At 43.7% G+C, this 25047-nt stretch overlaps 1 protein-coding gene across 1 annotated transcript; it reads right to left on the bottom strand.

Moving 5' to 3' along the window:
* Positions 1 to 19057: 19057 nt before the first annotated feature.
* Positions 19058 to 20008, bottom strand: LOC122428364 (olfactory receptor 12-like). The gene has a single exon (XM_043448348.1). It carries the CDS (start codon positions 20006 to 20008, stop codon positions 19058 to 19060), a length of 951 nt encoding a protein of 316 aa, XP_043304283.1.
* Positions 20009 to 25047: the final 5039 nt, after the last annotated feature.

Raw genomic sequence — 25047 nt, 5'->3', positions numbered from 1 at the left:
TGCCTAAAGACAGAGGAATGAAAAAGGAAGTTGGACACTGAGCCATCATGCTTCCCTGGAAGGCAAGCAGATTAGTGAGTGGGTGGAGGTCTATTTCAGAGCAGATTCCACATTTTGTAGGGTCAGATCTGCAGTATCATGGAGCTGGCTCTATTTGGAGGGAGTGAGTTCCCTGGGAGTGGGGGTATACAGGCAGAGGGTGTATCAGTGGGTGATCAGTGCTATCTGTGGAGGAGAGATTACCCCAAGTTCCCCTAAGCAGGGGAGGTAGTATCTTAGAAGGTGTTAGGGGAAGCACACTGATTGAAACCGCCCACCCTGACCAGGCACCATAGTAACCATTTGCATGAGTTGTTTTATGACAGGAGACCCTGATAAGGAATACGGAACTAATAAGCCACCACCAACCGGAAGAGTTCGGGGAAGGTCAAAAGGAGATACCGCGTGTCCGTCCACTTCCCAGAATCCCTCTTGATAGCATCCATCTTGGCTGGGCGATGCATGCGCCACCAGGAAAGACTCTGAATTAGAATGATTGGCCAAAGACTACCCGGAAACTAATCCCATCACCGTAAAACCCAAGACTGCGAGCCACACGGCAGAGCAGTTCTCCTGGGTTCCCTTACCTACTGCTCTCCACCTGGGTGCCCTTTTCCAATAAAATCTCTTGCTTTGTCAGCATGTGTCTCCTTGGACAATTCATTTCCGAGTGTTAGACAAGAGCCCAGTTTCGGGCCCTGGAAGGGGTCCCCCTTCCTGCAACAAAGGTAGTCTGAGAGAATACATACTTTCCAAAAAAAAAAAAAAGGAGAGGTTGATTACAGTGTAGGCTGTCCAGTTTCCCTCTCCTGGGAGACTTGACTCCAACCATCCCACGAAAGCAGAAGGGACAGTATGACCTGGGATGTCTAGGCAGGTTCACTGTAATATTGGTTTGGAGCCGGTGTTAAAAGTGGATTGGTCACTGCTGTACACTCCATGGCTGCCCACCCCTGTGCTACCAGCCTTGTCCTCTGCACATGCTCACATTCACCAAGGCCAAGGTTTTGCTTCCCTCTCTGCCCACCCCCTGCTCATACACACAGCAGAGCCACTGTGCCCAGAGTGACTATCTTTTCCCCACCACCCCAGGCTGGCTGTCTTGCTCCTGTTGAGAGGGTAACAGGCAGGAAGGCCAGGGGTCTCCAAATGGAGGAAAGAGGCTGTAAGTGCCAGACATTTTTATCTCTCTTAAGCGGCAGGAAGAAACAAACCAGCGATCTGTTTTTCCTTCTCTATACAAATTTAAAAGGAGGTTTCTCTTAACATTCTGTGTTGCCATGACACCTGGTCTCACCTAAAGCTAACTACTCTCAAACCTTGAGTTAACCAATACATTTCTTTTTCGTATGGAAATATTGTCTTAAGCTATGTTAATGAACCCCAGACTCTATGTTCAAGTTGGTTCCGCCAAATGGCCTAACTTACTTACTCAGGTATTGTTCCCCTAATCTATGTAAACGGAACCATTTGTTGGTATTCTGCCCTTTTACGAGATTCAAGTCAATCGTTTTCTGGCCTGGGATGAATTATCTGGTGCCATTCTAAATTGTATGACATTCCTTTCGTTTCATTAACAGACTGTGAGTGACTATATAACATACAGCTAAAGACTAGGAGGGGGGTACTCTTTTGCCCCCTTCTGATGCCTATGTCAGAAGCTTTCTCTATCTCCTTTATACTTTAATAAAACTTTATTACACAAAAGCTCTGAGCGATCCAGCCTCGTCTCTGGCCCCGGATTGAATTCATCTCCTCTGGAGGCCAAGAATCCCGCGTCTTATCATTCAGCAACAACCTTTCATCTTGGGGGCTCGTCCGGGATCCTTCAGGACAAGGTAAGGATTCTTGGAGCTCTAGTTCTTTGTTCTCCTAGCGAACACGTTTTCCACTGTACTTTACTAACTCTACGGTGTGCTTGTGTGAATGAATGAAACGCCCTGCGTGAAGCAAGTGAGGAGCCCTGCTCTGCGGTCCCGCGGTGATCTCATAAGGCTTATGGTAAAAAACCTGTCGGGGGTTTATACCGACCTGCCAATGCCAAGAGGCAACCAATGTCTCCTTCGGGAACCGACCAGAAATGGGCAAAGCGTGTGGACCGAACTCTCCTTTCTCGGTCAAACTTTTCGGTCTCTTTGACCATTTCATAACTCCTTGGGAATTAGAAGTACTAACCTAATCTATCGGATCATAGACTTTCAAGGGACTTGTAATCTATGTTGCTGCCTAGGTCTCAAACTGGGATTGGTGGTCAGGAAGCGCCTAGCCTCGCTAGGCATGGAAAGTTCGGAAGCTAGATGGAGCTCTAACTCCAAGAGCATCTCTGAGGTTAAAGGTTACTCGGATTGGAACTGCAATGGTTTTTTCCTTTGGTAACACTGGCTCTTAGTGTGCCAGAGGAGGCTCTTACACCGGTGTGGTGGCGCTTGGAAGGAACATCTCAGTTTTATGTTCATATCGGTCTTATTGCGGTCAGGAATATACTCAGGGTCGTGCACAGGCACTCAGGTGACGAATGTGCCCCCCAGAGGTCTTAGCTTGGGAGGCGTTCCGGAAGGTTACTCTGATTGCACCCCGGGTGGCATCAGAGGCAAGCGAGGTGAAGAGCTGGACGTCAGTCAGGGATGCCATCAGGTCTACCCCTGGTGCATCCCCACCCCGTCTCGGTGGTAGAACCGGGAGGGACGAGTGTGACGCCTGCGTCGGTAGGAGACAGACTAAGTCCGACCAGGAAGGAAAAGCTTTTGGTGTAACGTCTGTCTACACCCCCATCTAGAGCAGGGAGGGACGCCTCCGGTAGAAAAAAATGGCGCTGGTCGCTTTTTTTCTCTCTTACAGATGGGAGCTAACAATTCCAGCCTCACTCCTTTGAACTGTATCCTGAAAAACTGGGATAGATTTGATCCCCAGGGCTTAAAGAAGACACACCTGGTCTTCCTATGTGATACTGCATGGCCGCGGTACCCACTGGAGGATGGCGAACGGTGGCCAGTTGGAGGGTCTCTTAAGTATAACACTGTTTTACAATTAGACCGGTTCTGTAAAATGCAAGGGAAATAGGTAGAAGTAGCGTATGTGTTGCCCTTTTTCTCTCTGCGAAATATGCCAGACTTATGTCCTAAGGGTGTAGATTTGGGTGTGAAACCTTCTTCTCCCCCCTGTCCTCCTACTTTGCCCCCGTATCCGGGGCTCCAAGCTGAGGTTCAAACTGCTTTGGTCTCAGTGGAAACCCAAAGTGAGATTCAAACTGCCTCGGTCTCAGTGGGAACCCAAAGTGAGATTCGAACTGCTCACGTAGAGGTCCAAACAATTCCTGTCTCAGTACGACTTCAGACTACTCTGGTTTCAGTAGAAACTCAGACCATTGAAGTAAGAGATGAGATGGAGGACAGGAGGCAAAGAGATAAAGAAAAGCAGGTTTCTCCAATCTATCCCTGGGACATGCGCAGAGCAGCCAGAGAGACTGAGGGACAGCCACTCATGCTGTGGCCTCTTCATGAAGTACCCACCGGGAGAAATTATCAGTCTATGAGAGTTAATAAGCCTTTTTCTTATCAAGAGATAGAAAGAATTAAAGAGGATCTGGGAGACTACTTAGAGGACCCAGAAAAATATATTAGAGCTTTTAAAGGTGTTACTCTACATTATGACCTCACTTGGAAGGATGTGATGTATATCTTGGGACAAACGTTGACTCCTGACTCAAAAGCTCGAGTTTTGGGAAAAGCGGTTGCTTATGGAGATGAATGGCTTGGTAATGAATCAGTGGGAAAGAGGGAAGATGAGATAACTGCCCTCCCCACTGGGAGTCAGGCGGTCCCAACTACAGAACCAGACTGGGACTATAACACTGCTAAAGGAAGATGGGATCAGAGTCATTTTGTCAGATGTATTCTTGAAGGACTCAGACAGGCGCGTTCTAAGCCTTTAAACTATGGCAAACTGGCAGACATAGAACAGGAGGAAAAAGAAGCTCCTGGTAAATTCCTAGATAGACTGAGAGAAGCCCTTCGCAGATTTACTGAGATTGATCCCGAAAATGAAGAGGGGAAAGTGATCTTAAAGGATAGATTTCTCACTCAGTCAGCTCCAGATATTCACCGTAAGTTATCAAAACGGGCGTATGGACTAAATCAGTCTTTAGATAATCTGTTACAACTGGCTCAGACAGTCTTTTATGGTAGGGAATATGAGGAAAATAAAGAAAGGCAGAGAAAGACAAAGGAAAAGGCAGGAGCCCTCGCAATGGCTATGAAAACCATTCTTAAACAGCCTGAGAAAAATGCCCAGAGGGACCCAGGTGAAAAGGGATGGGCTTGCTATTGCTGAGGAAAGGAGGAGCATCTCAAGAGGGATTGCCCTCAGGCATCTAAGCCGCCCCGGCTCCAGGTCTGGTCTCCAAGGGACCACACTGGAGGAGAGACTGTCCCCAGAGGTGTAGGTTTCAGGGGTCTGACTCTCAGGACAATCAGGACTGGAGGTGCCCGGGGGTCCCCACACAAGCTCCCGTCCTAATTACACCTGAGGAACCCCGGGTATTGATAACGGTGGAAGGCCAATCCGTCAATTTCCTTTTAGATACTGGGGCAACTTACTCCGTGCTTACTGAAGCCCCTGGCCCACTTTCTTCCCGATCCGCTTCCGTAATGGGACTGTCTGGAAGAGCCAAAAGGTATTACTTCAGTTATTCTCTATCATGCAACTGAGATTCTGTGCTATTTTCACACGAGTTTCTTATCGTGCCAGAATCACCCTCACCCCTTTTGGGGAGGGATATACTGAGCAAGGTCCATGCCTCTGTTTTCATGAATATGGAGCCTTCCCTTTCTCTCCCTTTAGTTGAACAAAATGTGAATCCTAGAGTATGGGCTGATGGAAAATCTGTGGGTCGAGCACAAAATGCTATTCCTGTGGTTGTCAAGCTCAAAGACCCTCACTTACCCCCACATAAGAAGCAGTATCCACTGAAACCTGAGGTTAAGGAAGGGTTAAAACCCATCATTGAGATTTTAAAGGAGCAGGGACTGTTAGTTACCTGTAACAGTCCATGCAACACTCCCATTTTGGGTATAAAAAAATCAAATGATAAATGGAGATTAGTTCAAGATTTATGAATAATAAATGAGGCTGTGGCTCCTTTACACCCCGTGGTGCCTAATCCTTATACTCTATTGTCTGAAATTCCTAAACGAGCCAAATATTTTTCAGTAATTGATTTAAAAGATGCCTTCTATGCAGTGCCTTTGGCGGAGGAAAGTCAATTTCTATTTGCCTTTGAAGACACCACGCAGCCAGCTTCCCAGTTAACCTGGACAGTTTTGCCCCAGGAATTTCGTGACAGTCCTTACTTATTTGGACAAAGTTTGTCACGGGATCTACAAAACTTTAATAGCTCTGAAGTGGTAGTATTACAATATGTAGATGATATTTTGCTCTGTGCTGAGACAGAGGAAGCTTGTTCACGAGCCTCAGAAGATTTCTTAAACTTTCTGGCAGGCTGCGGTTACAAGGTATCAAGAGAAAAGGCTCAGCTTTGTCAACAATCTGTTAGATATCTGGGCCTAATCATATCAGAAGGGACTAGGGCCATAGGCCCTGAGAGAATTAAACCTATCCTAAACCATCCCCTACCTATGACTTTAAGACAATTGAGAGGATTTTTGGGAATCACAGGCTACTGTGTATTTGGATTCGGGGCTATGGGGAACTTGCTCGGCCTTTATATAAACTTATAGCTGAAACTCAGCAGGCCCAAACTGACAAACTGGTTTGGTCTCCAGATACTCAAAAGGCTTTTAAGGATCTTCAGACTGCTCTCCTGCAAGCTCCGGCTTTGAGTTTGCCCACAGGGTCAGAATTTAACTTGTTTGTCACTGAAAGAAAATGTATGGCCTTGGGAGTTTTGACACAACCCCGGGGGCCTCACCAGGAACCTATTGCTTATCTAAGCAAAGAATTAGATGTAATTGCACGTGGGTGGCCCCACTGCCTAAGAGTAATTGGGGCAGCGGCTTTATTAGCACCTGAAGCTTTAAAAATAATTAATAGACAAAACCCTACTGTACTGACTTCTCATGATGTGAGTGAAATCTTAAATTCTAAGGTTAATATTTGGATGACAGACAGTAGGCTTCTTAAATGTCATTCACTGTTGTTAGAAGGACCAGTAACTAAGCTTAAAGTTTGTGGAAACTTAAATCCTGCCACTTTCCTTCCTGAGAAGGAAGATGAAACACCTGATCACGATTGTTCCCAATTTCTAACTTTAAACTATGCAGATCGGGAGGATCTAATGGATACCCCATTAAACAATCCTGACATGAAAATATTTACAGATGCAGTTCTTTTGTTCGGGATGGAAAGCATAAAGCAGGTTATGCTGTGGTGACTGCTGAACAGGTTTTAGAAGCAAAATCTCTCCCCCAGGGAACCAGTGCCCAGTTAAGCGGAGCTTGTGGCTCTGACCTGAGCTCTAGAGTTAAGCAAAGGGCAACGGGTGAATATTTACACTGATTCTAAGTATGCTTATTTGACTTTACATGCTCATGCTGCAATATGGAAAGAAAGACATTTTAAAACAGCAACAGGAGAACCTATTAAGCATTTCAGAGAGATTGAGAGACTTTTAACTGCTATCTATTGTCCTAAAGAATTAGCGGTTATGCACTGCAAAGGGCACAGCAGGGATGGGAGTAAAGTAGCTGCCGGTAACCTGTTAGCTGACTCTCAAGCCAAAAAAGCGGCACTTTACAAAACCCCCTCCTTACAGATGCCTTTGATTTGGACAGGTCCTGTGGAACAGGAAAAACCACAATATACTGAGGAAGAATTAGAAAGATATGAGGAAAGAGGAGCAAAGATTACTGATAAAGGATGGTTATAGTCCGAGGATGGACGATTAATAATTCCTGAATATGCTCAGTGGAAAATTCTTAAGGGTTTACATCACAGTTTTCATTTGGGTGTAGAAAGTACTTACCAGATGGCTTCTCGTTTGTTTGAAGGTAAAAATATAATGAAAACTTTAAAGAACATTATCAAACGGTGTGAGGTTTGTCAGAAAAATAACCCAAAGACTGAAAAGCTAGCAAAATCTGGATTACAACGAAAGGGAAAGTATCCTAGAGAGGACTGGGAAATTGATTTTACTCATATGCCAAAAGCTAATGGATATTCTTGCTTACAAGTTTGGGTGGATACTTTTACTGGATGGATTGAGGCGTTCCCCTGTCGTAGTGAACAAGCTAAGGAGGTTATAAAGATTTTAATCCATAAAATTATCCCCAGGTTTGGGCTGCCACGGAGCCTTCAGAGTGACAATGGCTCCGCCTTTAAAGCTGCTGTAACTCAGGGGGTGTCTAAAGCTCTAGGAATAGAGTATCACTTACACTGTTCCTGGAGACCCCAATCCTCAGGAAAGGCTGAAAAAGCTAATGACATTATCAAAAGACATCTGCGCAAATTAACTCAAGAAACGCAGGACAACTGGATTAAAGTCCTACCCATAGCTTTAATGAGGGCTCGAACTGCCCCAAAAAAGGAGGGACTGTCCCCCTTTGAATGTATTTATGGAAGGCCTTTCTTACGCACAGACATTGTTATAGATCCTGAAGCCTTGGAGTTAACTAATTATGTAACTCAGCTCTCAGCTTTTCAATGGGCATTAACAGAACTCCAGGAGACGACTCCTGACCCAGCCTCTGAATCCAGCAAGCCTCTGTTTGAGCCAGGAACCGAGGTCCTCATAAAAACATTGGGATCTGGGGGCCCATCCCTAGATCTGATGGTTTTTACCTGACGTTTATCAAATATGGGATGAGGTTATATGGCTAACTCCTGAAAAGGAACGTCTACTATCTACTGCCCCTATATGTTGGGAACAAACAGCCATCCCCCAAAGTTAGCCAGCAACTTAATTACAGTGATTAGAAACAATTGGGATTTTTGCCTCAGGAAATATGTAACGTAATCATTCCCGTGTTTTCCAATCCCAGTTCAGGACCTCCCTTTGTCTGGCCAGGCACTAATTGGGACTGGATATCTCAGTCGCACTGGCTTGCTCCAAACGGGACTTATTGGATATGTGGCTCTTACCTATGGGCTTGGCTTCCCCCTGGCTGGATAGGGAGATGCACCCTGGGTCTAGCCTTTACCCATGGCTTTATATTTTCAGAGCTTCCAGAAAAGCCTGCTAATTTACCCCACCTTAAACCTCGGTGGGCAAGGTCTGTATTTCACTGGTATGATTATTTGGCTGCAGTGTTTGTCCCCTCCTTGGGAACTACAGATGTTATGCTACGAGTGGATGCTTTGACTAATTTTACTCAACAGGCATTACAAGATTCTCAAAAAGCGATTTCAGCTCTTAATGCTGAACAAGCACAAATTAGAAAGGTGGTTTTACAAAACAGGTTGGCTTTAGATATTCTGACAGCTGCACAAGGAGGAACTTGTGCCATCATTCATACTCAATGCTGCACATATATACCTGATATGAGCACTAATGTTACTCATTTTACTAAACACATGAACAAGATGATTGGGGCCATGGATACTCATGAAGCCTCAATTGCTTCACTTTGAGAGACGTTAACTAGTTCCCCATGGTGGAAAACTATCTTAATTACAATTGTTCTGATTGTTTTGTTTTTGCTGTTTGCTCCCTGCATCTGTAACTGTGTAACTGGATTTGTTTCTAGTCACATGAAAGCTTTTAAGTTAGAAATGGTTGCTCAAACTCCTGCTATCACTGCAGCTTCTTCCAACCACTATTTGGGGCCCCTGGATCAGACATCCTCACTATGAGTGAGGATTAGGAGAATATGTTGCCTCACCAATTTAGGGACAATGCCCCTTGTCAGCTCAGAAGCAGTTATGGAATGAGAATGACGCCCCTTTTCCCTAGGCAACATAATTCTCCTAAAAGAAAAGGGGGGAATGAGAGGGTAACAGGCAGGAAGGCCAGGGGTCTCCAAATGGAGGAAAGAGGTAAGTGCCAGACATTTTTATCTCTCTTAAGAGGCAGGAAGAAACAAACCAGCGATCTGTTTTTCCTTCTCTATACAAATTTAAAAGGAGGTTTCTCTTAACTTTCTGTGTTGCCATGACACCTGGTCCCACCTAAAGCTAACTACTCTCAAACCTTGAGTTAACCAATACATTTCTTTTTCGTATGGAAATGTTGTCTTAAGCTATGTTAATGAACCCCAGACTCTACGTTCAAGTTGGTTCCGCCAAATGGCCTAATTTACTTACTCAGGTATTGTCCCCCTAATCTATGTAAACGGAACTATTTGTTGGTATTCTGCCCTTCTACAAGATTCAGGTCAATCGTTTTCTGGCCTGGGATGAATTATCTGGTGCCATTCTAAATTGTATGACTTTCCTTTTGTTTCATTAACAGACTGTGAGTGACTATATAACATACAGCTAAAGACTAGGAGGGGGGTACTCTTTTGCCCCCTTCTGATGCCTATGTCAGCAGCTTTCTCTATCTCCTTTATACTTTAATAAAACTTTATTACACAAAAGCTCTGAGCGATCCAGCCTCGTCTCTGGCCCTGGATTGAAGTCTTCTCCTCCGGAGGCCAAGAATCCCGCGTCTTATCGTTCAGCAGCAACCTTTCACTGTGTCCGCTAGTTTTCCCAGCTTCCTGTTTCTGTTCTGTTTCCCAAGACCATTCATCTGCCTCAGTGACCTTTGGTCATCACAACAGTGACCCTTAGGATGCCTGGGGAAGCACACAAGCAGAGATTGACATCTTCATCTGGGAAGTCAAGCTCTTAGTTTTTGAAAAAACAAACTCACACATTCCTTTGGTTGTTGAGATGACTTAGTGTGACTGTAGTGCTGGCTTCAGTAAACCTGTCTGTGAGTTGAGCCTGATAAATATCTTAATAGGGGAAGCAGAAGAATCTAGGGTTGTCTACAAGCCTCTTTGTAAAGACTGTTCTGTGTCTATTCCTTGTAAACTGTAGCTCATCAAGTGTGGTCTGAGGTCCGATAGCAAGAACATAACCTAAAGCTGGCCAGAAATGCAAGATCTCAGGCCACTGAATTTAAGCCTATGGTGATACAAGACCCCCTAACTATTTCTACTGTCATTAAAGTTCAGAACTGCTGCCTTGACTGGCCCTGCCCAGTGCCGTGGGGCTATCGGGGGTGATGTGTCCAGGTCCAGGGTCCCAGGACTCACCTGTCAGTGATGCTGACCATGCCCTGCTGAGTGATGACCGCAGTGCTCCTGTGATGTCAGGAGGGGCATGGCTCACCCAGGACCCTGTGCTCCCGGGGCGGACAGGACTCCTGACCCAGGTCTGTGCTGAGGATAATGACGTGGTGCTGAGCACCCTCCTCCACCCTGTTCAGCTCTGGCCTCCTGTGCAGGGAAGTGAGAGTGATGCGGGAGGGGGCAGAAGAGAGCACCTGGGATCACAGTGATAGGCAGGCCATGTGCTCCAAGTGCCTGCTACAGGAAGTGCTCGGGTCTTGGTACCAGCAGAAGACTGGCTCAACTCACCTGTTTCTGTCTTGCCCCCACAGCTGGATAGTATTCACAGCACCTGCATCTTTGCACCCCTCTGCTGGGGAAGATGCTCTCCACTTGGCACAGCTGGGACTCTCATCCTCAATTGGCCAATCAGGTGAGACTTGGCCTGTGAGTGCACTGGGACTCCCAATTCCCTGGATCCCAGGAAGATGCAGTCCTGTGGCCAAACTTCCTCTGATCCATCTCAGTCCAAACCAGGAGGGGCAGGAAGCCAGAAATCCCATGGGAGCACTGGGGCCCAAGGACAGGAAGCAAGTCATTTTAGAAGGACCAGTGGCCATCTTGGAAAGGCCTCCCCAGGACTGTGAGTGTGACCTCCTGGCTTGCAGCCCTTCCTGTTCTACTTCATGCTTGTATGTTGGTGTGGTAAAGAGTGGTGGGCAGGACTCTGTGTCTGCAGAAGCTGCAAAACGCTTTCTCATTTTTTTTTTTTTTTCTCTTTCTCATTTATAATGTGGCCCTTCCCTCAATGCAGGTTGAGTAAGTATATCTATTAAAACAAAATATTTTAATCTTGGGCAGAAACCCCAAAACAAAGTATAAAGGTGATATATGATTAATATTAAAATATAGGAAGTGTGAAAGTAAAAAGTTGAAAAATATAGTATCATAAATATCCTGAAAAAGCCAAGGCTGCTATATTTCAATAATTATTAGACAAAGTAGATTTCAGGAGAAAATTTTGCTCATAAAAGGACATTTTAAAATCCATTAAACATTTTTTATTTATTTTTAATTGAAGATAATTGCTTTACAATATTGTGTTGGTTTCTACCACACATCAACATGAGTCTGCTATAGGTATGCACATGTTCCCTTCTTCTTGAAACTCCCTCCTATCTCCCACCTCATTCCACCCCTCTGGGTTGTCACAGAGTCCTGGGTTGAGTTCCCTGAGTCATAGGGCAAATTCCCACTAGTTTTCTATTTTACATATGGTAGTGTATATGTTTCCATGCTACTATCTCCATTTGTCCCACCCTCTCCTTCCCCCACCCCATGTCCATAAGATTGTTCTCCTTTTCTGCATTTTCATTGCCGCCCTGCAAATACGTTCATCAGTACCATCTTTCTAGATTTCATATATATGCATTAATAGATGACATTTGGTTTTCTTTTTCTGACTGACTTCACTCTGCATGATAGGCTCTAGGTTCATCCATCTCATTAGCACTGACTCAGATGCATTCCTTTTTATGACTGAGTAATATTCCGTTGCATACATGTACCATGACTTCTTTCTCCATTCATCTGTCAATGGACATCTAGATTGCATCCATGTACTAGTTGTTGTAAATAATGCTGTGATGAACATTGGGGTATATGTGTCTTTTTCAATAAAAGGACATATAATGAAGTTGGAGAAGGAAATGGCAACCTACTCCAACATTCTTGCCTGGAGAATTCTATGGACAGAGAAGCTTGGCAGGCTACAGTCCATACAGTCACAAAGAGTTGTACATGACTGAGTGAATAACACTGACTGACTTATAATGAAAATCCAATTTTCAATACTCAATATTCAAGTGGATGATGTGAAAATTTTAAATTTGTATGAAACTAAAAAGATTAAGTGTTAAAGGAAAATATGACAGAATTAGAAAGAAGTGCAAACATTCAAATCATGGCTTATCATACTGTCTCAGTAACTGATAAGCAAACAGAAAAATTGCAGTCATATGTTAGATTTGATTCAATATATTACCTAAATGAGATTGTTGGGTATAGATAGAACACTATACTCAGAAACTGTAGAATGTAAATTCCCCTGGAGCATAGAGAACATCACTATGATAATGGGAATAGTGTCTCCCTCCAAAAAAAAGTCCACCCTGAAAATAAGAAAATGATCTTATTTGAAAATAGGGTCTTTCAAAATGAATGTGTTAGGATGAGGTCATGCTGGATTAGGTGGACTGTAAATCCAGTGACTGATTTCCTTATAAGAGGAGGGAAGGACACAGAGACATAGAGACAAAGGGCGTGTAAAGACGAACAGAGGTGAGAGCAATACAGCAACGGGAAGGAGTGCCAGGGATACCAGGAGCCTCCAGACCCTGGGAAAAGGCAAGGGAGAATTTTTTCAGAGAAATTTAAAAGGCAGCAGGAAATGCTGAAAACTTGATTTTGGATATCTATCCTCCTGACCCATGAGAGAGTAAGTTCCTATCGCTATAAGTTGCCAACTTTGTGTTAATTAGTTGCGGTGGCCCTGACAACTGACACAAGAGGGTAGTGCTTTTACCTGGCAAGGTCAGCAACACACATTCACTCTCCTATCTCAGGGGTGTATCACCTCTCCAGCTTCATGTCAAAATGCACTCTGCAGGGACCTCGATCACCTTTCCCAACCCTTCCATGTTCTAGCTCACTTATTTCAATTGTGTTAAACATGAAAACATACCCTAATTACTTGCAGAATCTTCTTTAGAGAGACATTTAGGTTGCTTCATTTTTATTTGGTTTTTCAATACTGCTTGTTATGCAATGGATATTTTTCCCCCTCTAAAGTGTATATCTAGAAAAGGATTCTTGAGTAGGAAGACATATTTTTTTTCTCAACTTCATTAATTTTCATGTTATTTTTACATTATAGAGACTCCCTTTCTTCTATTCTTATTCATTTTGCCATCCCCTTACTCTACACAACTGAAAAAGGTAAGGCTTCTCTTTTAAGAGGCCCTGGTTCCATGGGACTGAAGCAGTCTATAAAGTGTTCCATGACCATGGTGTTGTCTAGTAAGGTGACAGCATATTAAAGAGCAGAGACATTACTTTGCCAACAAAGGTCCATCTAGTCAAGGCTATGGTTTTTCCAGTAGTCATGTGTAGATGTGAGAGTTGGACTATAAAGATAGCTGAGGGCTGAAGAATTGATGCTTTTGAACTGTGGTGTTGGAGAAGACTCTTGAGAGTCCCTTGGACTGCAAGGAGATCCAACCAGTCCATCCTAAAGGAGATCAGTCCTGGGTGTTCATTGGAAGGACTGATGCTGAAGCCGAAACTCCAGTACTTTGGCCACCTCATGCGAAGAGCTGACTCATTGGAAAAGACCCTGATGCTGGGAGGGATTGGGGGCAGGAGGAGAAGGGGATGACAGAGGATGAGATGGTTGGATGGCATCACTGACTCAGTGGACATGAGTTTGGGTAAACTCCGGGAGTTGGTGATGGAAAGGGAGGCCTGGAGTGCTGTGGTCCATGGGGTCACAAAGAGTCAGACATGACTGAGCGACTAAGCTGAACTGATCCTGTTTTAGAATCAATTTGCTCTGTTGTATGTAAATTCTACCAAGAATTAATGGCATTGATTTTAGAGTCAAGATAGTATTTAACTTTGGAGGACAAGAAATGGGATTTAGACAAATTTCTTTGTCTCGGTTTGGGTGACGGAAAGTTCCAGAAGTGGATTTTATTTTAGTATTTTATATATTATATAATATTAGTATAAATATGGCATTTGTATTATAAATAAAAGTATTCAGAAGTATAAATATAATGTATTATAAAGTAAGTATATTTGTATAAATATAAATATTCGTGTCTTCCATTCTGCGACTAGGAAGGTGGATGCTGTGGCTGGAGGTCTAGGTGATCATCTCTAATGACAATGTCATCCATGCCATTGGTGAGATGGGGCAGGAACCCTGGAAACATCTGACACAAGTGGAACCACCACATTCTCATCAGACCACTGACCTGGCTCCTCCATGAGAGACACTGTTTGGCAGATCTGAGCCACTGATGCCAAACCTATACCCACTGAAATCAGTCTCACCAGGTGGAAATTTGTCTGTGTATTTTGATTATTTCTCAAACAATTCTCTTTGATGATGGCAGTGAAGGTGAGTTGACAAGAGGCCAAGTGGAGGCAATGGGCCCTTTCAGTCAATGCTTACCATTGTTCGATGGGAGATGGCAAAGCCCTGCATCCAGGTGGGCTCAGGAGGAATGGTAAAGAGTATGGGGAAGGTATCAGGGATTTTTTTTTTTCTGTGTGAAGTTTGAGTCAAGGTGATACAACAAGATATTTATTCTCTTTCCTGCTAAATAACTGCTTTGATGACAACAAACACTTATGTGCATGACACATAAAAATATGGGGTGAGGAGAGAGAAAATAGTATTACTGACTAGTATGTAAGTAAATACCATGAAACTTGTGATGTTTTGGAAATCAAAGACTGTAACCAAGTACATTAAGAGGATGATGAGGGAAAATCCCAAGATCAGCTCAATTAATGCAGGTGAATGTTTTAAAAATTCAATTCCCTTTCATTGTATATTAAAAAACAAATAGAAAATGAAAGAAAAAGTTCAACTTAATGAAATCCATATATGAACTCCCACAGCTAACATCATACTCACTAGTAAAAGCTTTTCTTCTAAGATTTGGAACAAAATAAGAATGCCTCTTGCCACTGTTTTACATAGTAAAACATAGTAAAACCGCTGTTTTACATAGTACTGGAGGTCCTGACTAAAGCAGGTAAGCATGAAAAAGATATAAAAGAGATCCAAGTTGATAAAGAATTTAAAAATATCTCTATTTACAGATGACATGATATTATGTATACAAAACTCCAAATATCCATGAAAAATCTGTTAGAAATACAAAATTTAGCAAAGTGTCAATATATAAAATCAATACATTAAAGTCAGAAGTATCAATATGCACTATTAATGAACTACATAAAAAGGAATTAATAAAACCAATCCATTTACAAAAATATTAAAAAGAATAAAATACTAAGGACTAAACTTAGCCAAGGGTACAAAAGACTTAGGGATATAAAACTAGAAATCATAGCTGAAAGAAATTAAAGGTATTCAACATAAATGAAAGATATCCTAAGTGCATGAGTTGGAAGATGACAATAATACCCAATGTGTTCTGAGATTCAATGCAACCCTTATCAAAATCACAATGCTATTTTTTCTAGAAAATGAAATTACATTTTAAATTCATATGGAGTCTCAGGGAGGCTATATAGCCAAAACCAACTTAAAAAGAAATTTGGGGGTCTCAGACTTCTTTATTTCTTAACATTAAAAGCTACAGTAATCAAAACAGTAGGGTATTAGCACAAAGACAGACTGATTTAACAGTGGGGCAGGATAGAGAGCTCAGAAGTGAACCTTCATGGTTTTAGTCAAATGACCTTCAACAAATGTCCCATGGAGAAAACACAGCCTCTTCAACAAATGGCATCAGAAAACTAGCTGTGTATGTACACGAGTATGAAGTTGGTCCTTTACCTTGCATCATGAACAAAAACTACCTTAAAATGGAATAAAAACCTAAATGGGTGACACAAGTCTCTTAAATCCATGGAAAAAAACATAAGAGAAAAGCTTAATAATCTTAGATTTGGGCATGGTTTCTTGGATATGACATCAATAGCATACGAAATAAAAGTGAGAATAGACATGTGGGATGATATCAAACTTAAAAATATGTTCATTAAAGACTTAAATATGAACAACAGTGTGGAAAGGCAACCTGTGGGATGGGGAAAATGTTTGCAAATGTCCAATAAGAGGATAATATTTGGAATACATAAAAATTACTACAATGAAGCCAATAACCTTATTTAAAATGTTCATATTGCTTGAAGGCATTTCTCTAAAGATAACCTACAAATTGCCAACAAACATATAAGAAAATGCTCAAATCACCAATCACGAGAGAAATAAAAACAATAAAGAGATAATACTTTACAATCATTAAATGGCTGACCTGAAAGAGAAAAGGACATGTGATGGCTATTATGTGGAGAAATTGCAATGATTTTGCACTGTTGATGGGAAGAAAAATGGTACATCTACCATGAAGAGTAATATAGGGTTCTTCCCAAAATTAAAAAAGAATTGCTATATGATGCAAACAAACATCTGAATATATACTAAAACAAAAAAAGAAAAGAAAGAAAAGAGGTAGTTTCTCTAACAGATATTTGCATGCCCATTTACATGGCAACACTCTTCTGCTTAGTCTAAAGGTGGAGGCAACCCAAGTGTTCCTTGGTGGATGACGAGGCAAACAAAATATACACGTGTGATGGAATACTATTCAGCGTTAAAAAGGATGAAAATCCAGTCAGATGCTGCAAAATGGTTAAATCTTGAGGACACTATGCTAAGTGAAACAACCAAACCCAAAAAGACAAATGCTGTAGGTTTTACTTATCTCGGGCATCTGAAGAAGTCACATTTGTAGAGACAGAAAGTAGAATGGTGGCTGCCAGTGGTGGCGGTAATGGGGAAACAGGGAGTTATTGTTTAGGGGCATGGAGTTTCAGGTTTGCAATATTGGAGATCTGATATACAAAAAGTTCAGAGATCTGATATACAACAAGGTGACTATGCTAAACACTACTGAACTGCACTCTCAAAATTAGTTACAACAAAAAATGCTATTTCCTGCATTATAAAAAGGTAGAAACTTATAAAAGTTAGTATAGAATCAACGTCAAAACTACAGTATGGTCTTGAAATGTAATGGGTTTATTGTCCACTTAAGGGCAATAAAAACTAGAGATGCATCATGCATATTTTGGGGTTCAATGACTAGTTAACACTGAACTCAAATTGTAATCAGGCAGTAGGTTAGGTGTGAACTAAGAACCTACTGTGTACCAGCAGCTTGCAAAGCATTAACAGGATAAAAAGCCAAATAAACCACTTCTAACACTGTACAGTGATCTTCACTGTAAAGATCAACCAGGGGTAAAGCCAACCTGTAGGGTTTTAAAAATCATTCTTTCTAAGACTGTTTGAGAATTTCTCCTCAATCTAAAATCAGACAAGCTTTCCTTATTTAGTCAAATTTAGCATTAATGATCTTCTAAGATCCACAGATTTCTTTCTGTTTGTACCATTAATTTGACATAATGATGAGAAATCTAGAGTTGCATACAACATATTGTGCTTTTTCTTTCATTTACAAATTTAAATGAAGATATTCCATGAAATGACAAAAATAAAACAGATGAGAGAGAGAGAAAGAAGGAAGGGAGAAAGATGAGGAAAAGAGGAGGAGGATGAGGAGAATAAAAGAAATGAAGAAAGAGAGAGTAGGAGATAGAATTATATAATAGCATGAGATGATAAGGAGGCATGTCATTTGGGAATGGAAAATTGTAGGCACTCCTCAGAGTGAAGGCATTATGTGAGAGGAATACAGTGATCTCTGGAAGACTTAGAATTAATTTTGGAGCCCAAAGATGAGACAATGGGATCAAGAATCCAGAAGAGACCTTGGATTATCTATCCATTCAGTAATGGTGATCAATAGTCTGATGACTTGGGTGCTCTAGCCCCTCGCCCACAGTTCTCCTGAGCAGGAGAGCAGGGAGATGGAGAGGTGTGATCAGAGAGGCAGGGCACATCCCCACTGACCATATAGGGTACAGACCATACAATGTCCAGGGGACCACCTTCTGGTAGTGACCATGGGAGTGGGTGACTCTAGGGAGCTATGACAAGGAGGCCATTGAGCTCTGAGTCCAGGCTGTGTGTTGAGTCCAGGGAGCAATGAAGATGGATCTCTGAACAGGCAAGTCAGGACTGAGGGTCCAGGCAGCCCTGGGGAGTGTGGGACAGAGAGCAGGGGGCTGTGCTCTCTGCAAGAAAGTGCGCCTTCCTCTCTAACTCCTGCCTCTGCAATAGATACCAGGACCTTCCTCCTTATTCGGAGATACCTGTGCTAACAAAGCACTGTGTTCTGTGGTCTTAACCTGCCAGGACACTGTCACCTGTCAGGCGGTGTGGTGAGGGATCAGTGGAGCTATGGATGTCGGGCATCCCTGGGGCTCCCAAGGGGAGAAACCCAGGACAGGGAGCACTAGGAACGTCTAACGCAGGAGCACAGGTGCTCCATGCTGTCTTGCTGGGTGGTAGCATCAGTGAACAGAAGGGGGAGGTGGAGGAACAGTCCCACTGCAGGATTGAGGGGAAGCATGGTCTTCCTAACTTCCCATAATTGACCCCCATGTTATCACCAAGGAAGGGGCAAGGCTGAGCCTACCAATGCCCCACTTCTGGGAGGTCGAGGGGAGAATGCAGAGCACATATCTACATAGATTCAGTGAAGTGAAGTGAAGGAGGAGGCATCAGAGTTTGTGTAGTTTCATGTCTTCAGTGAAGGATGTTGAATTTGGACACATATGCTATTTCAGAGACCCTCTGCTCACCACTCTGCCCACTCTGTTACCCAGACTTTGAGATTGGAGTCTTACCCTTTAAGGATATTAATTTTCTGTTTGCAAGTAAATGCCTTATTCATTTTGCATCTCACACTTGCAGTTTTTTTTTTCCAGGATATGCTTCCAAGAAGGATTAAATAAAATATAGGATGAAAGAATAAATTAAATGAATGAGGAATTAATTCCTCAAACTAAACCTAGTGCCTCCTCCAAAGCCCTGTTATCCTGCCCTCAGGAAAACCAGTCTCTCCAGTCACCCTCCTTCACGTGGCTGTGTGTTTCTGCCCCAGTCTCCACAGGGCATCCTTCACCTCCTTGTTTCTCAGACTGTAGATGAGGGGGTTGAGCATCGGGATGACCAGGGTGTAGAAGACAGAGACCACCTTGCCCTGCTCCATGGACTGCACAGCTCCCGGCTGGGCATAGATGACAAAAAGGGTCCCATAACAGAGAGACACAACTGTCATGTGGGAGCCACAGGTGGAGAAGAGCTTGTGTCTCCCTCCTCCTGAGCGCATCTTCAGGATGGTCACTGTGATGTAGCCATAGGAGATGAGGATCACAAGTATGGTGCCCACAATGATGAGGCCACAGATGACAAACATGACCAGCTCATTGGTGGTAGTGTCAGCACAGGCAAGCTTGAGCAGAGGGAGCATATCACAGTGGAAGTGGTCGATGTGGTTGGAGCTGCAGAACGGGAGGCTGAATGTGAAGCTGGTCTGCAGGATGGAGTTGAAGGAGCCCGCACAGTAGCAGCCCAGCATCAGACGGGCACAGACCGAGGGGCGCATGGAGATGGGGTAGCGCAGGGGGCTGCAGATGGCCACGAAGCGGTCATAGGCCATCACAGCCAAGAGGAATCCCTCAGTGGTGATCATGGTGGAGAAGAAGAAGAACTGGGTGACACATCCTGCAAAGGTGATGACCTTGGTTGACGACATTAAGTCAAACAGGGCCTTGGGGTAGATGACAGATGAGTAGCACAAGTCCAGGAAGGAGAGGTTCTTGAGGAAGAAGTACATTGGGGAGTGCAGACGGGCATCCAGGGTGATGAGCACGATCATGGTGAGGTTCCCCAGGACGTCCACCACATACAGTGCCAGGAACAGAGCAAACAGCAGGGCCTGAGTCTGTGGGCCACCCGCAAATCCATCCAGCACGAACTCCTGCAGAGGCATCACTGAGAGGTTTCCATTCCCATAGGGTGACATGGATCTCAGCTAGGCAACAAGTGGCAGACAGCAGAGAGCAAGTGGGAGGCAATGAGAAGTTGCAGGTCAAGGTCACAAGGTTGTATTCTTTTGGAGAACAGGATCCCTTCAGTGACCCACTGCCCCCGACCAAGGGACAGCTAGATACCCACTCTTCTTCCAGATGAGCTCCAACTGACCTGAAACATGAACATTTCCTCTAATTCGCCAATTCCTAAGTATACATGGACCATAAAAAAGGCCAGCCACCAAAGAACTGATACTTTTGAACTGTGGAGTTGGAGAAGACTCTTGAGAGTCCCTTGGACTGCAAGGAGATCAAACGAGACAATCCTAAAGTAAATCAACCCTAAATATTCATTGGAAGGACTGATGCTGAAGCTCCAATACTTAGGCCACCTGATGCAAAGAGCCAACTCATTGGAAAAGGCTCTGATGCTGGGAAAGGTTGAAGGCAGGAGGAGAAGGGGGCAACAGAGGATGAGATGGTTGGATGGCATAACCAACTCAATGGACATAAGTTTGAGCAAATCCCAGGAGATAGTGGAGGACAAGAAAGCCTGATGTGCTGCAGTCCATGGAGTCGCAAGGAGTTGGACATGACTTAGTGACTGAACAGCAACAACAAAGTATGATTAGAGCACTCCCTCTGTGGAGGACGCCTAGTGTTTGGTATGAGGTGGTGAAAGAGTCAATTCCTAGGCAGATTGATAAGAAGTCTGGGGTCTCTGAGGAGGAGAGAGGGGTCTGGGGCTCTCAAAGAGGAGATAAGGGTCTGGAATTCTCAAGGAGGAGGAAAGGACAAACTTTTCCCCCCTACATTCCTTAGTAAGGATTTTATGACAACAATATATCCTGCCTGAGGACAGTTTCTCCTTCCTGAAAACCTTCTGGGTGATCCTGTTGTCTGAAACATGTAAATTATGGGAGTGAGTCTAGTAAGATCTTTACAATCTTGAGACATTCTTTTGATTTATTGTAATAACCAATATAAAAAGTATATAACTCTCTTTCTTAGACCAGCGAGGGAGGCACTCTCAATCCCCCGTGTGATGTCTATGTCAGAAGCTTTCTCTGTCCATTTTCTTACTTTAATAAAACTCTGCTATGCAAAAGCTTTTGAGCAATCAAGGCTGGTCCCTGGCCCCAAAGCTAAATCTTCTTCTTCAGAAGTCATGAATCTGACACCGTTCACCGTAAGCTATCATTCTGGGGGCTCATCCAGGATCTTCAGGACAACGTAGGAATGATCAGAGCTCTAGACTCTCTTCTTTCTCACTATGCACGTTTTCTGCTTTACTAACTCTTCCATGTGCTTTTGTGAATGAATGACATGCCCTGCAGGAAGCAAGTGATGAGACTTGCTCTGTGGTTTCACAGTGCTGCATAATGACTGATGGAAGCCCCAGAAAGGGGAACCTTGTCGGGGGTTTATATCGACCTGCCAATGCCAAGAGACACCCAACATCCCTGCAAAGGGAGTGGCCAGAGATGGGCAAATCACGTGGGACCAAACTTTCCTTTCTCAGTCACCTTTTCTTGGTCTCTTTGACCATTTTGTAATTGGGGAATTAAAACCACTAACATAATCTGTCAGGTCATAAACTTTCAAGGGACTTGTGATCCATGCTGTTTTTGTGTACTTTTACTAAGAGCCCCTGTATGGAAGTGCTTAGCCTTGCTAGAAAGTTACTAGGAGCATGCATGGAGCGAGGTGGAACCCTAGTTCCAGCAGCAAGTTTGGGAACTAGGTGGAACTCTAGCTTCAGGAATATCTCTCAAGTTAGAGGTCACTCTCTCGGCTGCCTGCCTCAGGGGCCAGAGTCCTAAAAGTGAGTCTTTGTCACGGCTGTGCCTCCAATCTATGTGGACAGAAGGGCTGCTGGTGACCATGAGGTTTTTGAGGACACAGATCAGGAACTGCAGGATCTGGTCAGATTGGAAGTGCAATGGGCTTCTTCCTTTGCTAGTGCTGTTAGTGGACCAGAGGAGGCTCTCTGGTGGCCTTTGTCTCAACTCCTTGGATATTCTTTTTGTGGAATCTGTGGAAATGAACCGGAAGGATTGGTCCTAGTAGCTTGAGGACAAAGTTCACTTTTTCCTCGCTGGCCGACCCTCCACCACCTCTTTCACTATCACATATACTAGCATGGTGATACTCAGACGGGACATCTTGATCGTTGTTCATCCCTTTGTGACTCACTGCTTCTACTGTGGTCAGGGTTGTACTCAGGAATGTGAATGCGCTCATGGAACACTGATGCTTCCCGTAGTAGTCCTAGCTTGGGAAACATTCCGGGACAGCTACTCTGTTACACTCTGGGTGGCATCAGAGAAAAGGACAAGTCAAACAAAGATCTTGGTGGTAAGGAGCTAGAAGTCAATCTGGGATGCCATCAGGTCTACCTGATGCATCTCCTGATGCAGGAGACCTGGTGCATCTCCACCCTGACTCCTCCGTGAAGAACCGGGAGGGACAAGCAAGGCGCCTGTGTTGGTAAGGGACAGACCAAGTCCAACCAGGAAAAGAAAGCTTCGGTGGAAAGTCTGTCTATACCCCCATTTAGAGCAGGGAGGGATGCCTCCAATGGAAAGAAGCCATGGCTGTGGATGCTACTTTTTTCTTTCTTACAGATGGGAGCTAGCAGTTCCAAAACCACTCCTTTAAAATGTATTAAAAAGAAAAAAAAAACTGGGACAAGTTTGATCCCCAGAATTTAAAAAGACACACCTGATCTTCGTCTGTGATACCGAATGGGCACAGTATCTGTTGGAAGACAGGGAACACTGGCCGGTTAAATGGCCTCTCAATTACGATACTGTTTTACAACTAGACCAGTTCTGTAGAAAACAAGAGAAAATGAGTGGAAGTACCATATGTGTTGTTCTTTATCTCTCTGCGAGATATGCCAGAGTTGGGTCCTAAGGGTGCAGATTTGGATGTGAAACTTTCCCTCCAGTCTTCTTACTTTGCCCCTGTATCTGGGGTTCCCAACTGAACAGGCTGAGACTCAGGGCACCCTTCTAGGAGGGGTTGCCTCAGTCTAGGTAGATATTCAAACAGTTCCAATTGTGGCCATGACTATTTAGGGGATCCAAAAAGTACACAGAAGTTTTTATGGGACTAACGTTACTTTATGAGCTTACTTAGAGAGATATAATACATGTCTTGGGACGGATGCTGACTCCTGACTTGAGAGCTCGAGGTCTGAGGGAAGCTGCTGCTTTTGGAGATCAATGGCTTGAACGTGAGATAAGGGGAAAGAGGGAACATGAAATAGCCCTCCTCCCTACTGGGAGCCAAGCAGTTCCCATGACAGAGCCAGACTGGGACTGTAACATGGCTAAAAGAAGGTGGGATCAGAACTGCTTTGCCAGATATAATCTTGAGCTGTTCAAGCCAACACACACTAAGACTTTATGCTAAGTTGGCTGACATAGAACAGGATGAGAAGGAAACTCCTGGTAAATTTCTAGATAACTTTGGGAGGCTCTCTGCAAGTTTGCTGACGTTGATCCTGAAACTGCAGAGGAGGAATAATCTCAAAAGATAGACTTCTCACTCGGTTGGTTCCAGGTATCTGCTGTAAGTTACAAAAACAGGCGTTCAGACCAAATCAATCTTTAGAAAAACTGTTGCAGCTGGCTCAGACAGTGTATTACAGTAGAGAAATGAGGAAAAATGACAACAGAAAAGAACCAAAGAAAAGACCCAGGCTCTAGTGATGGCTGTGAGAACTGCTATGAATCAGCCTGAAGAGAAAAAGGCCCAGAAGGACCCAGGTGAAAAGGGGTGAACTTGTTATCACTGTGGAAAGTAGGGGCATCTCAAGCAGGATTGCCCTCAGGCATCTAAGCCACCCCTGGCTCCATGTCTGGTCTGCAAGGGACCACACTGGAGGATAGACTGTCCTCTGAGGTGTAAGCCCCAGGGGTCAGACTGTCAGGACAATCAGGACTGAAGGTGTCCAGGGGTCCCCACACAAACCCCCATCCTAATATCACTTGAGGAACCCTGGGTATTAATAACTGTGGAGGGCCAATCAGTCAATTTTCTTTTGGACACTGGGGCAAATTTCTCTGTCCTCACTGAAGCCCCTGGCCTGCTTTTCTTCTGATCCACTACCGTAATGGGACTATCTGGACAAGCCAAATGTTATTATTTCAGTGAGCCTTTAAGCTGCAACTGGGACTCTGCACTATTTTCTCCTGAGTTTCCATTCGCGCTGGAGTCTCCCTCACCCCTTCTGGAGAGGGATATACTGAGCAAGTTCCAGCCCTCTGTTTTCACAAATGTGGAGCCTGCTCCTTCTCTCCCATTAGTTAAATAAAATGTAAGTCCTAAAGTGTGGGCTGATGGAAAAACTGTGTGTCGAGCACAAAATGCTGTTCCTGTTTTTATCAAGCTCAAAGATCATCACCTATTTCCACATCAGAAGCAGTACCCACTAAAAGGTTAAGGAAGGGTTAAAACCCATAATTGAGAATTTAAAGGAGCGGGGGCTATTAATTTCCTGTAACAGCCCATGCAACACTCTTATTTTGTGTATTAACAAATCAAATGATAAATGGAGACTAGTTTTATGAATAATATTTATGAATAATCTTATCTCATAATAAGATTTGTGAATAATAAATAATAAACAAGGCTGCCTCTTGGCAACATTATTCTCCTAAAAGAAAAGGGTGGGGGAATGAGAGAGTCAATTCCTAGGCAGGTTGATAAGAATTCCAGGGCCCCTGAGGAGGAGAGAGGGGTCTGGGGTTCTCAAAGAGGAGATAGGGGTCTGGAATTCTCAAGGAGGAGGGAAGGACAAACTTATTTTTTCTTCTTCTACATTCCTTAGTAAGGATTATATAACAGCAATGTATCCTGCTTGAGGAAAGTTTTTCCTTCCTGAAAACCTTCTGGCTAATCCTGTTATCTTAAAATATAAATTATGGGAGTGGGTCTAGTAAGATCTTTACAACCTTGAGACATTCTTTTGTTTCATTGTAATAACTAATTAAAAAGTATATAACTCCCTTGCTGACACTAG

The sequence above is a fragment of the Cervus canadensis genome, chromosome 2 (genome assembly GCF_019320065.1).
Source record: "Cervus canadensis isolate Bull #8, Minnesota chromosome 2, ASM1932006v1, whole genome shotgun sequence".
In the NCBI taxonomy this organism is placed as follows: Eukaryota; Metazoa; Chordata; class Mammalia; order Artiodactyla; family Cervidae; genus Cervus; species Cervus canadensis.
The sequence above is the reverse complement of the archived record's forward strand: the minus strand, read 5'-3'. Positions and strand labels throughout refer to the sequence as shown.

Excerpts from the sequence above, each read along its gene's own strand:
- LOC122428364 (XM_043448348.1), bottom strand. The coding sequence starts at position 20,008 with ATGTCACCCTATGGGAATGGAAACCTCTCAGTGATGCCTCTGCAGGAG.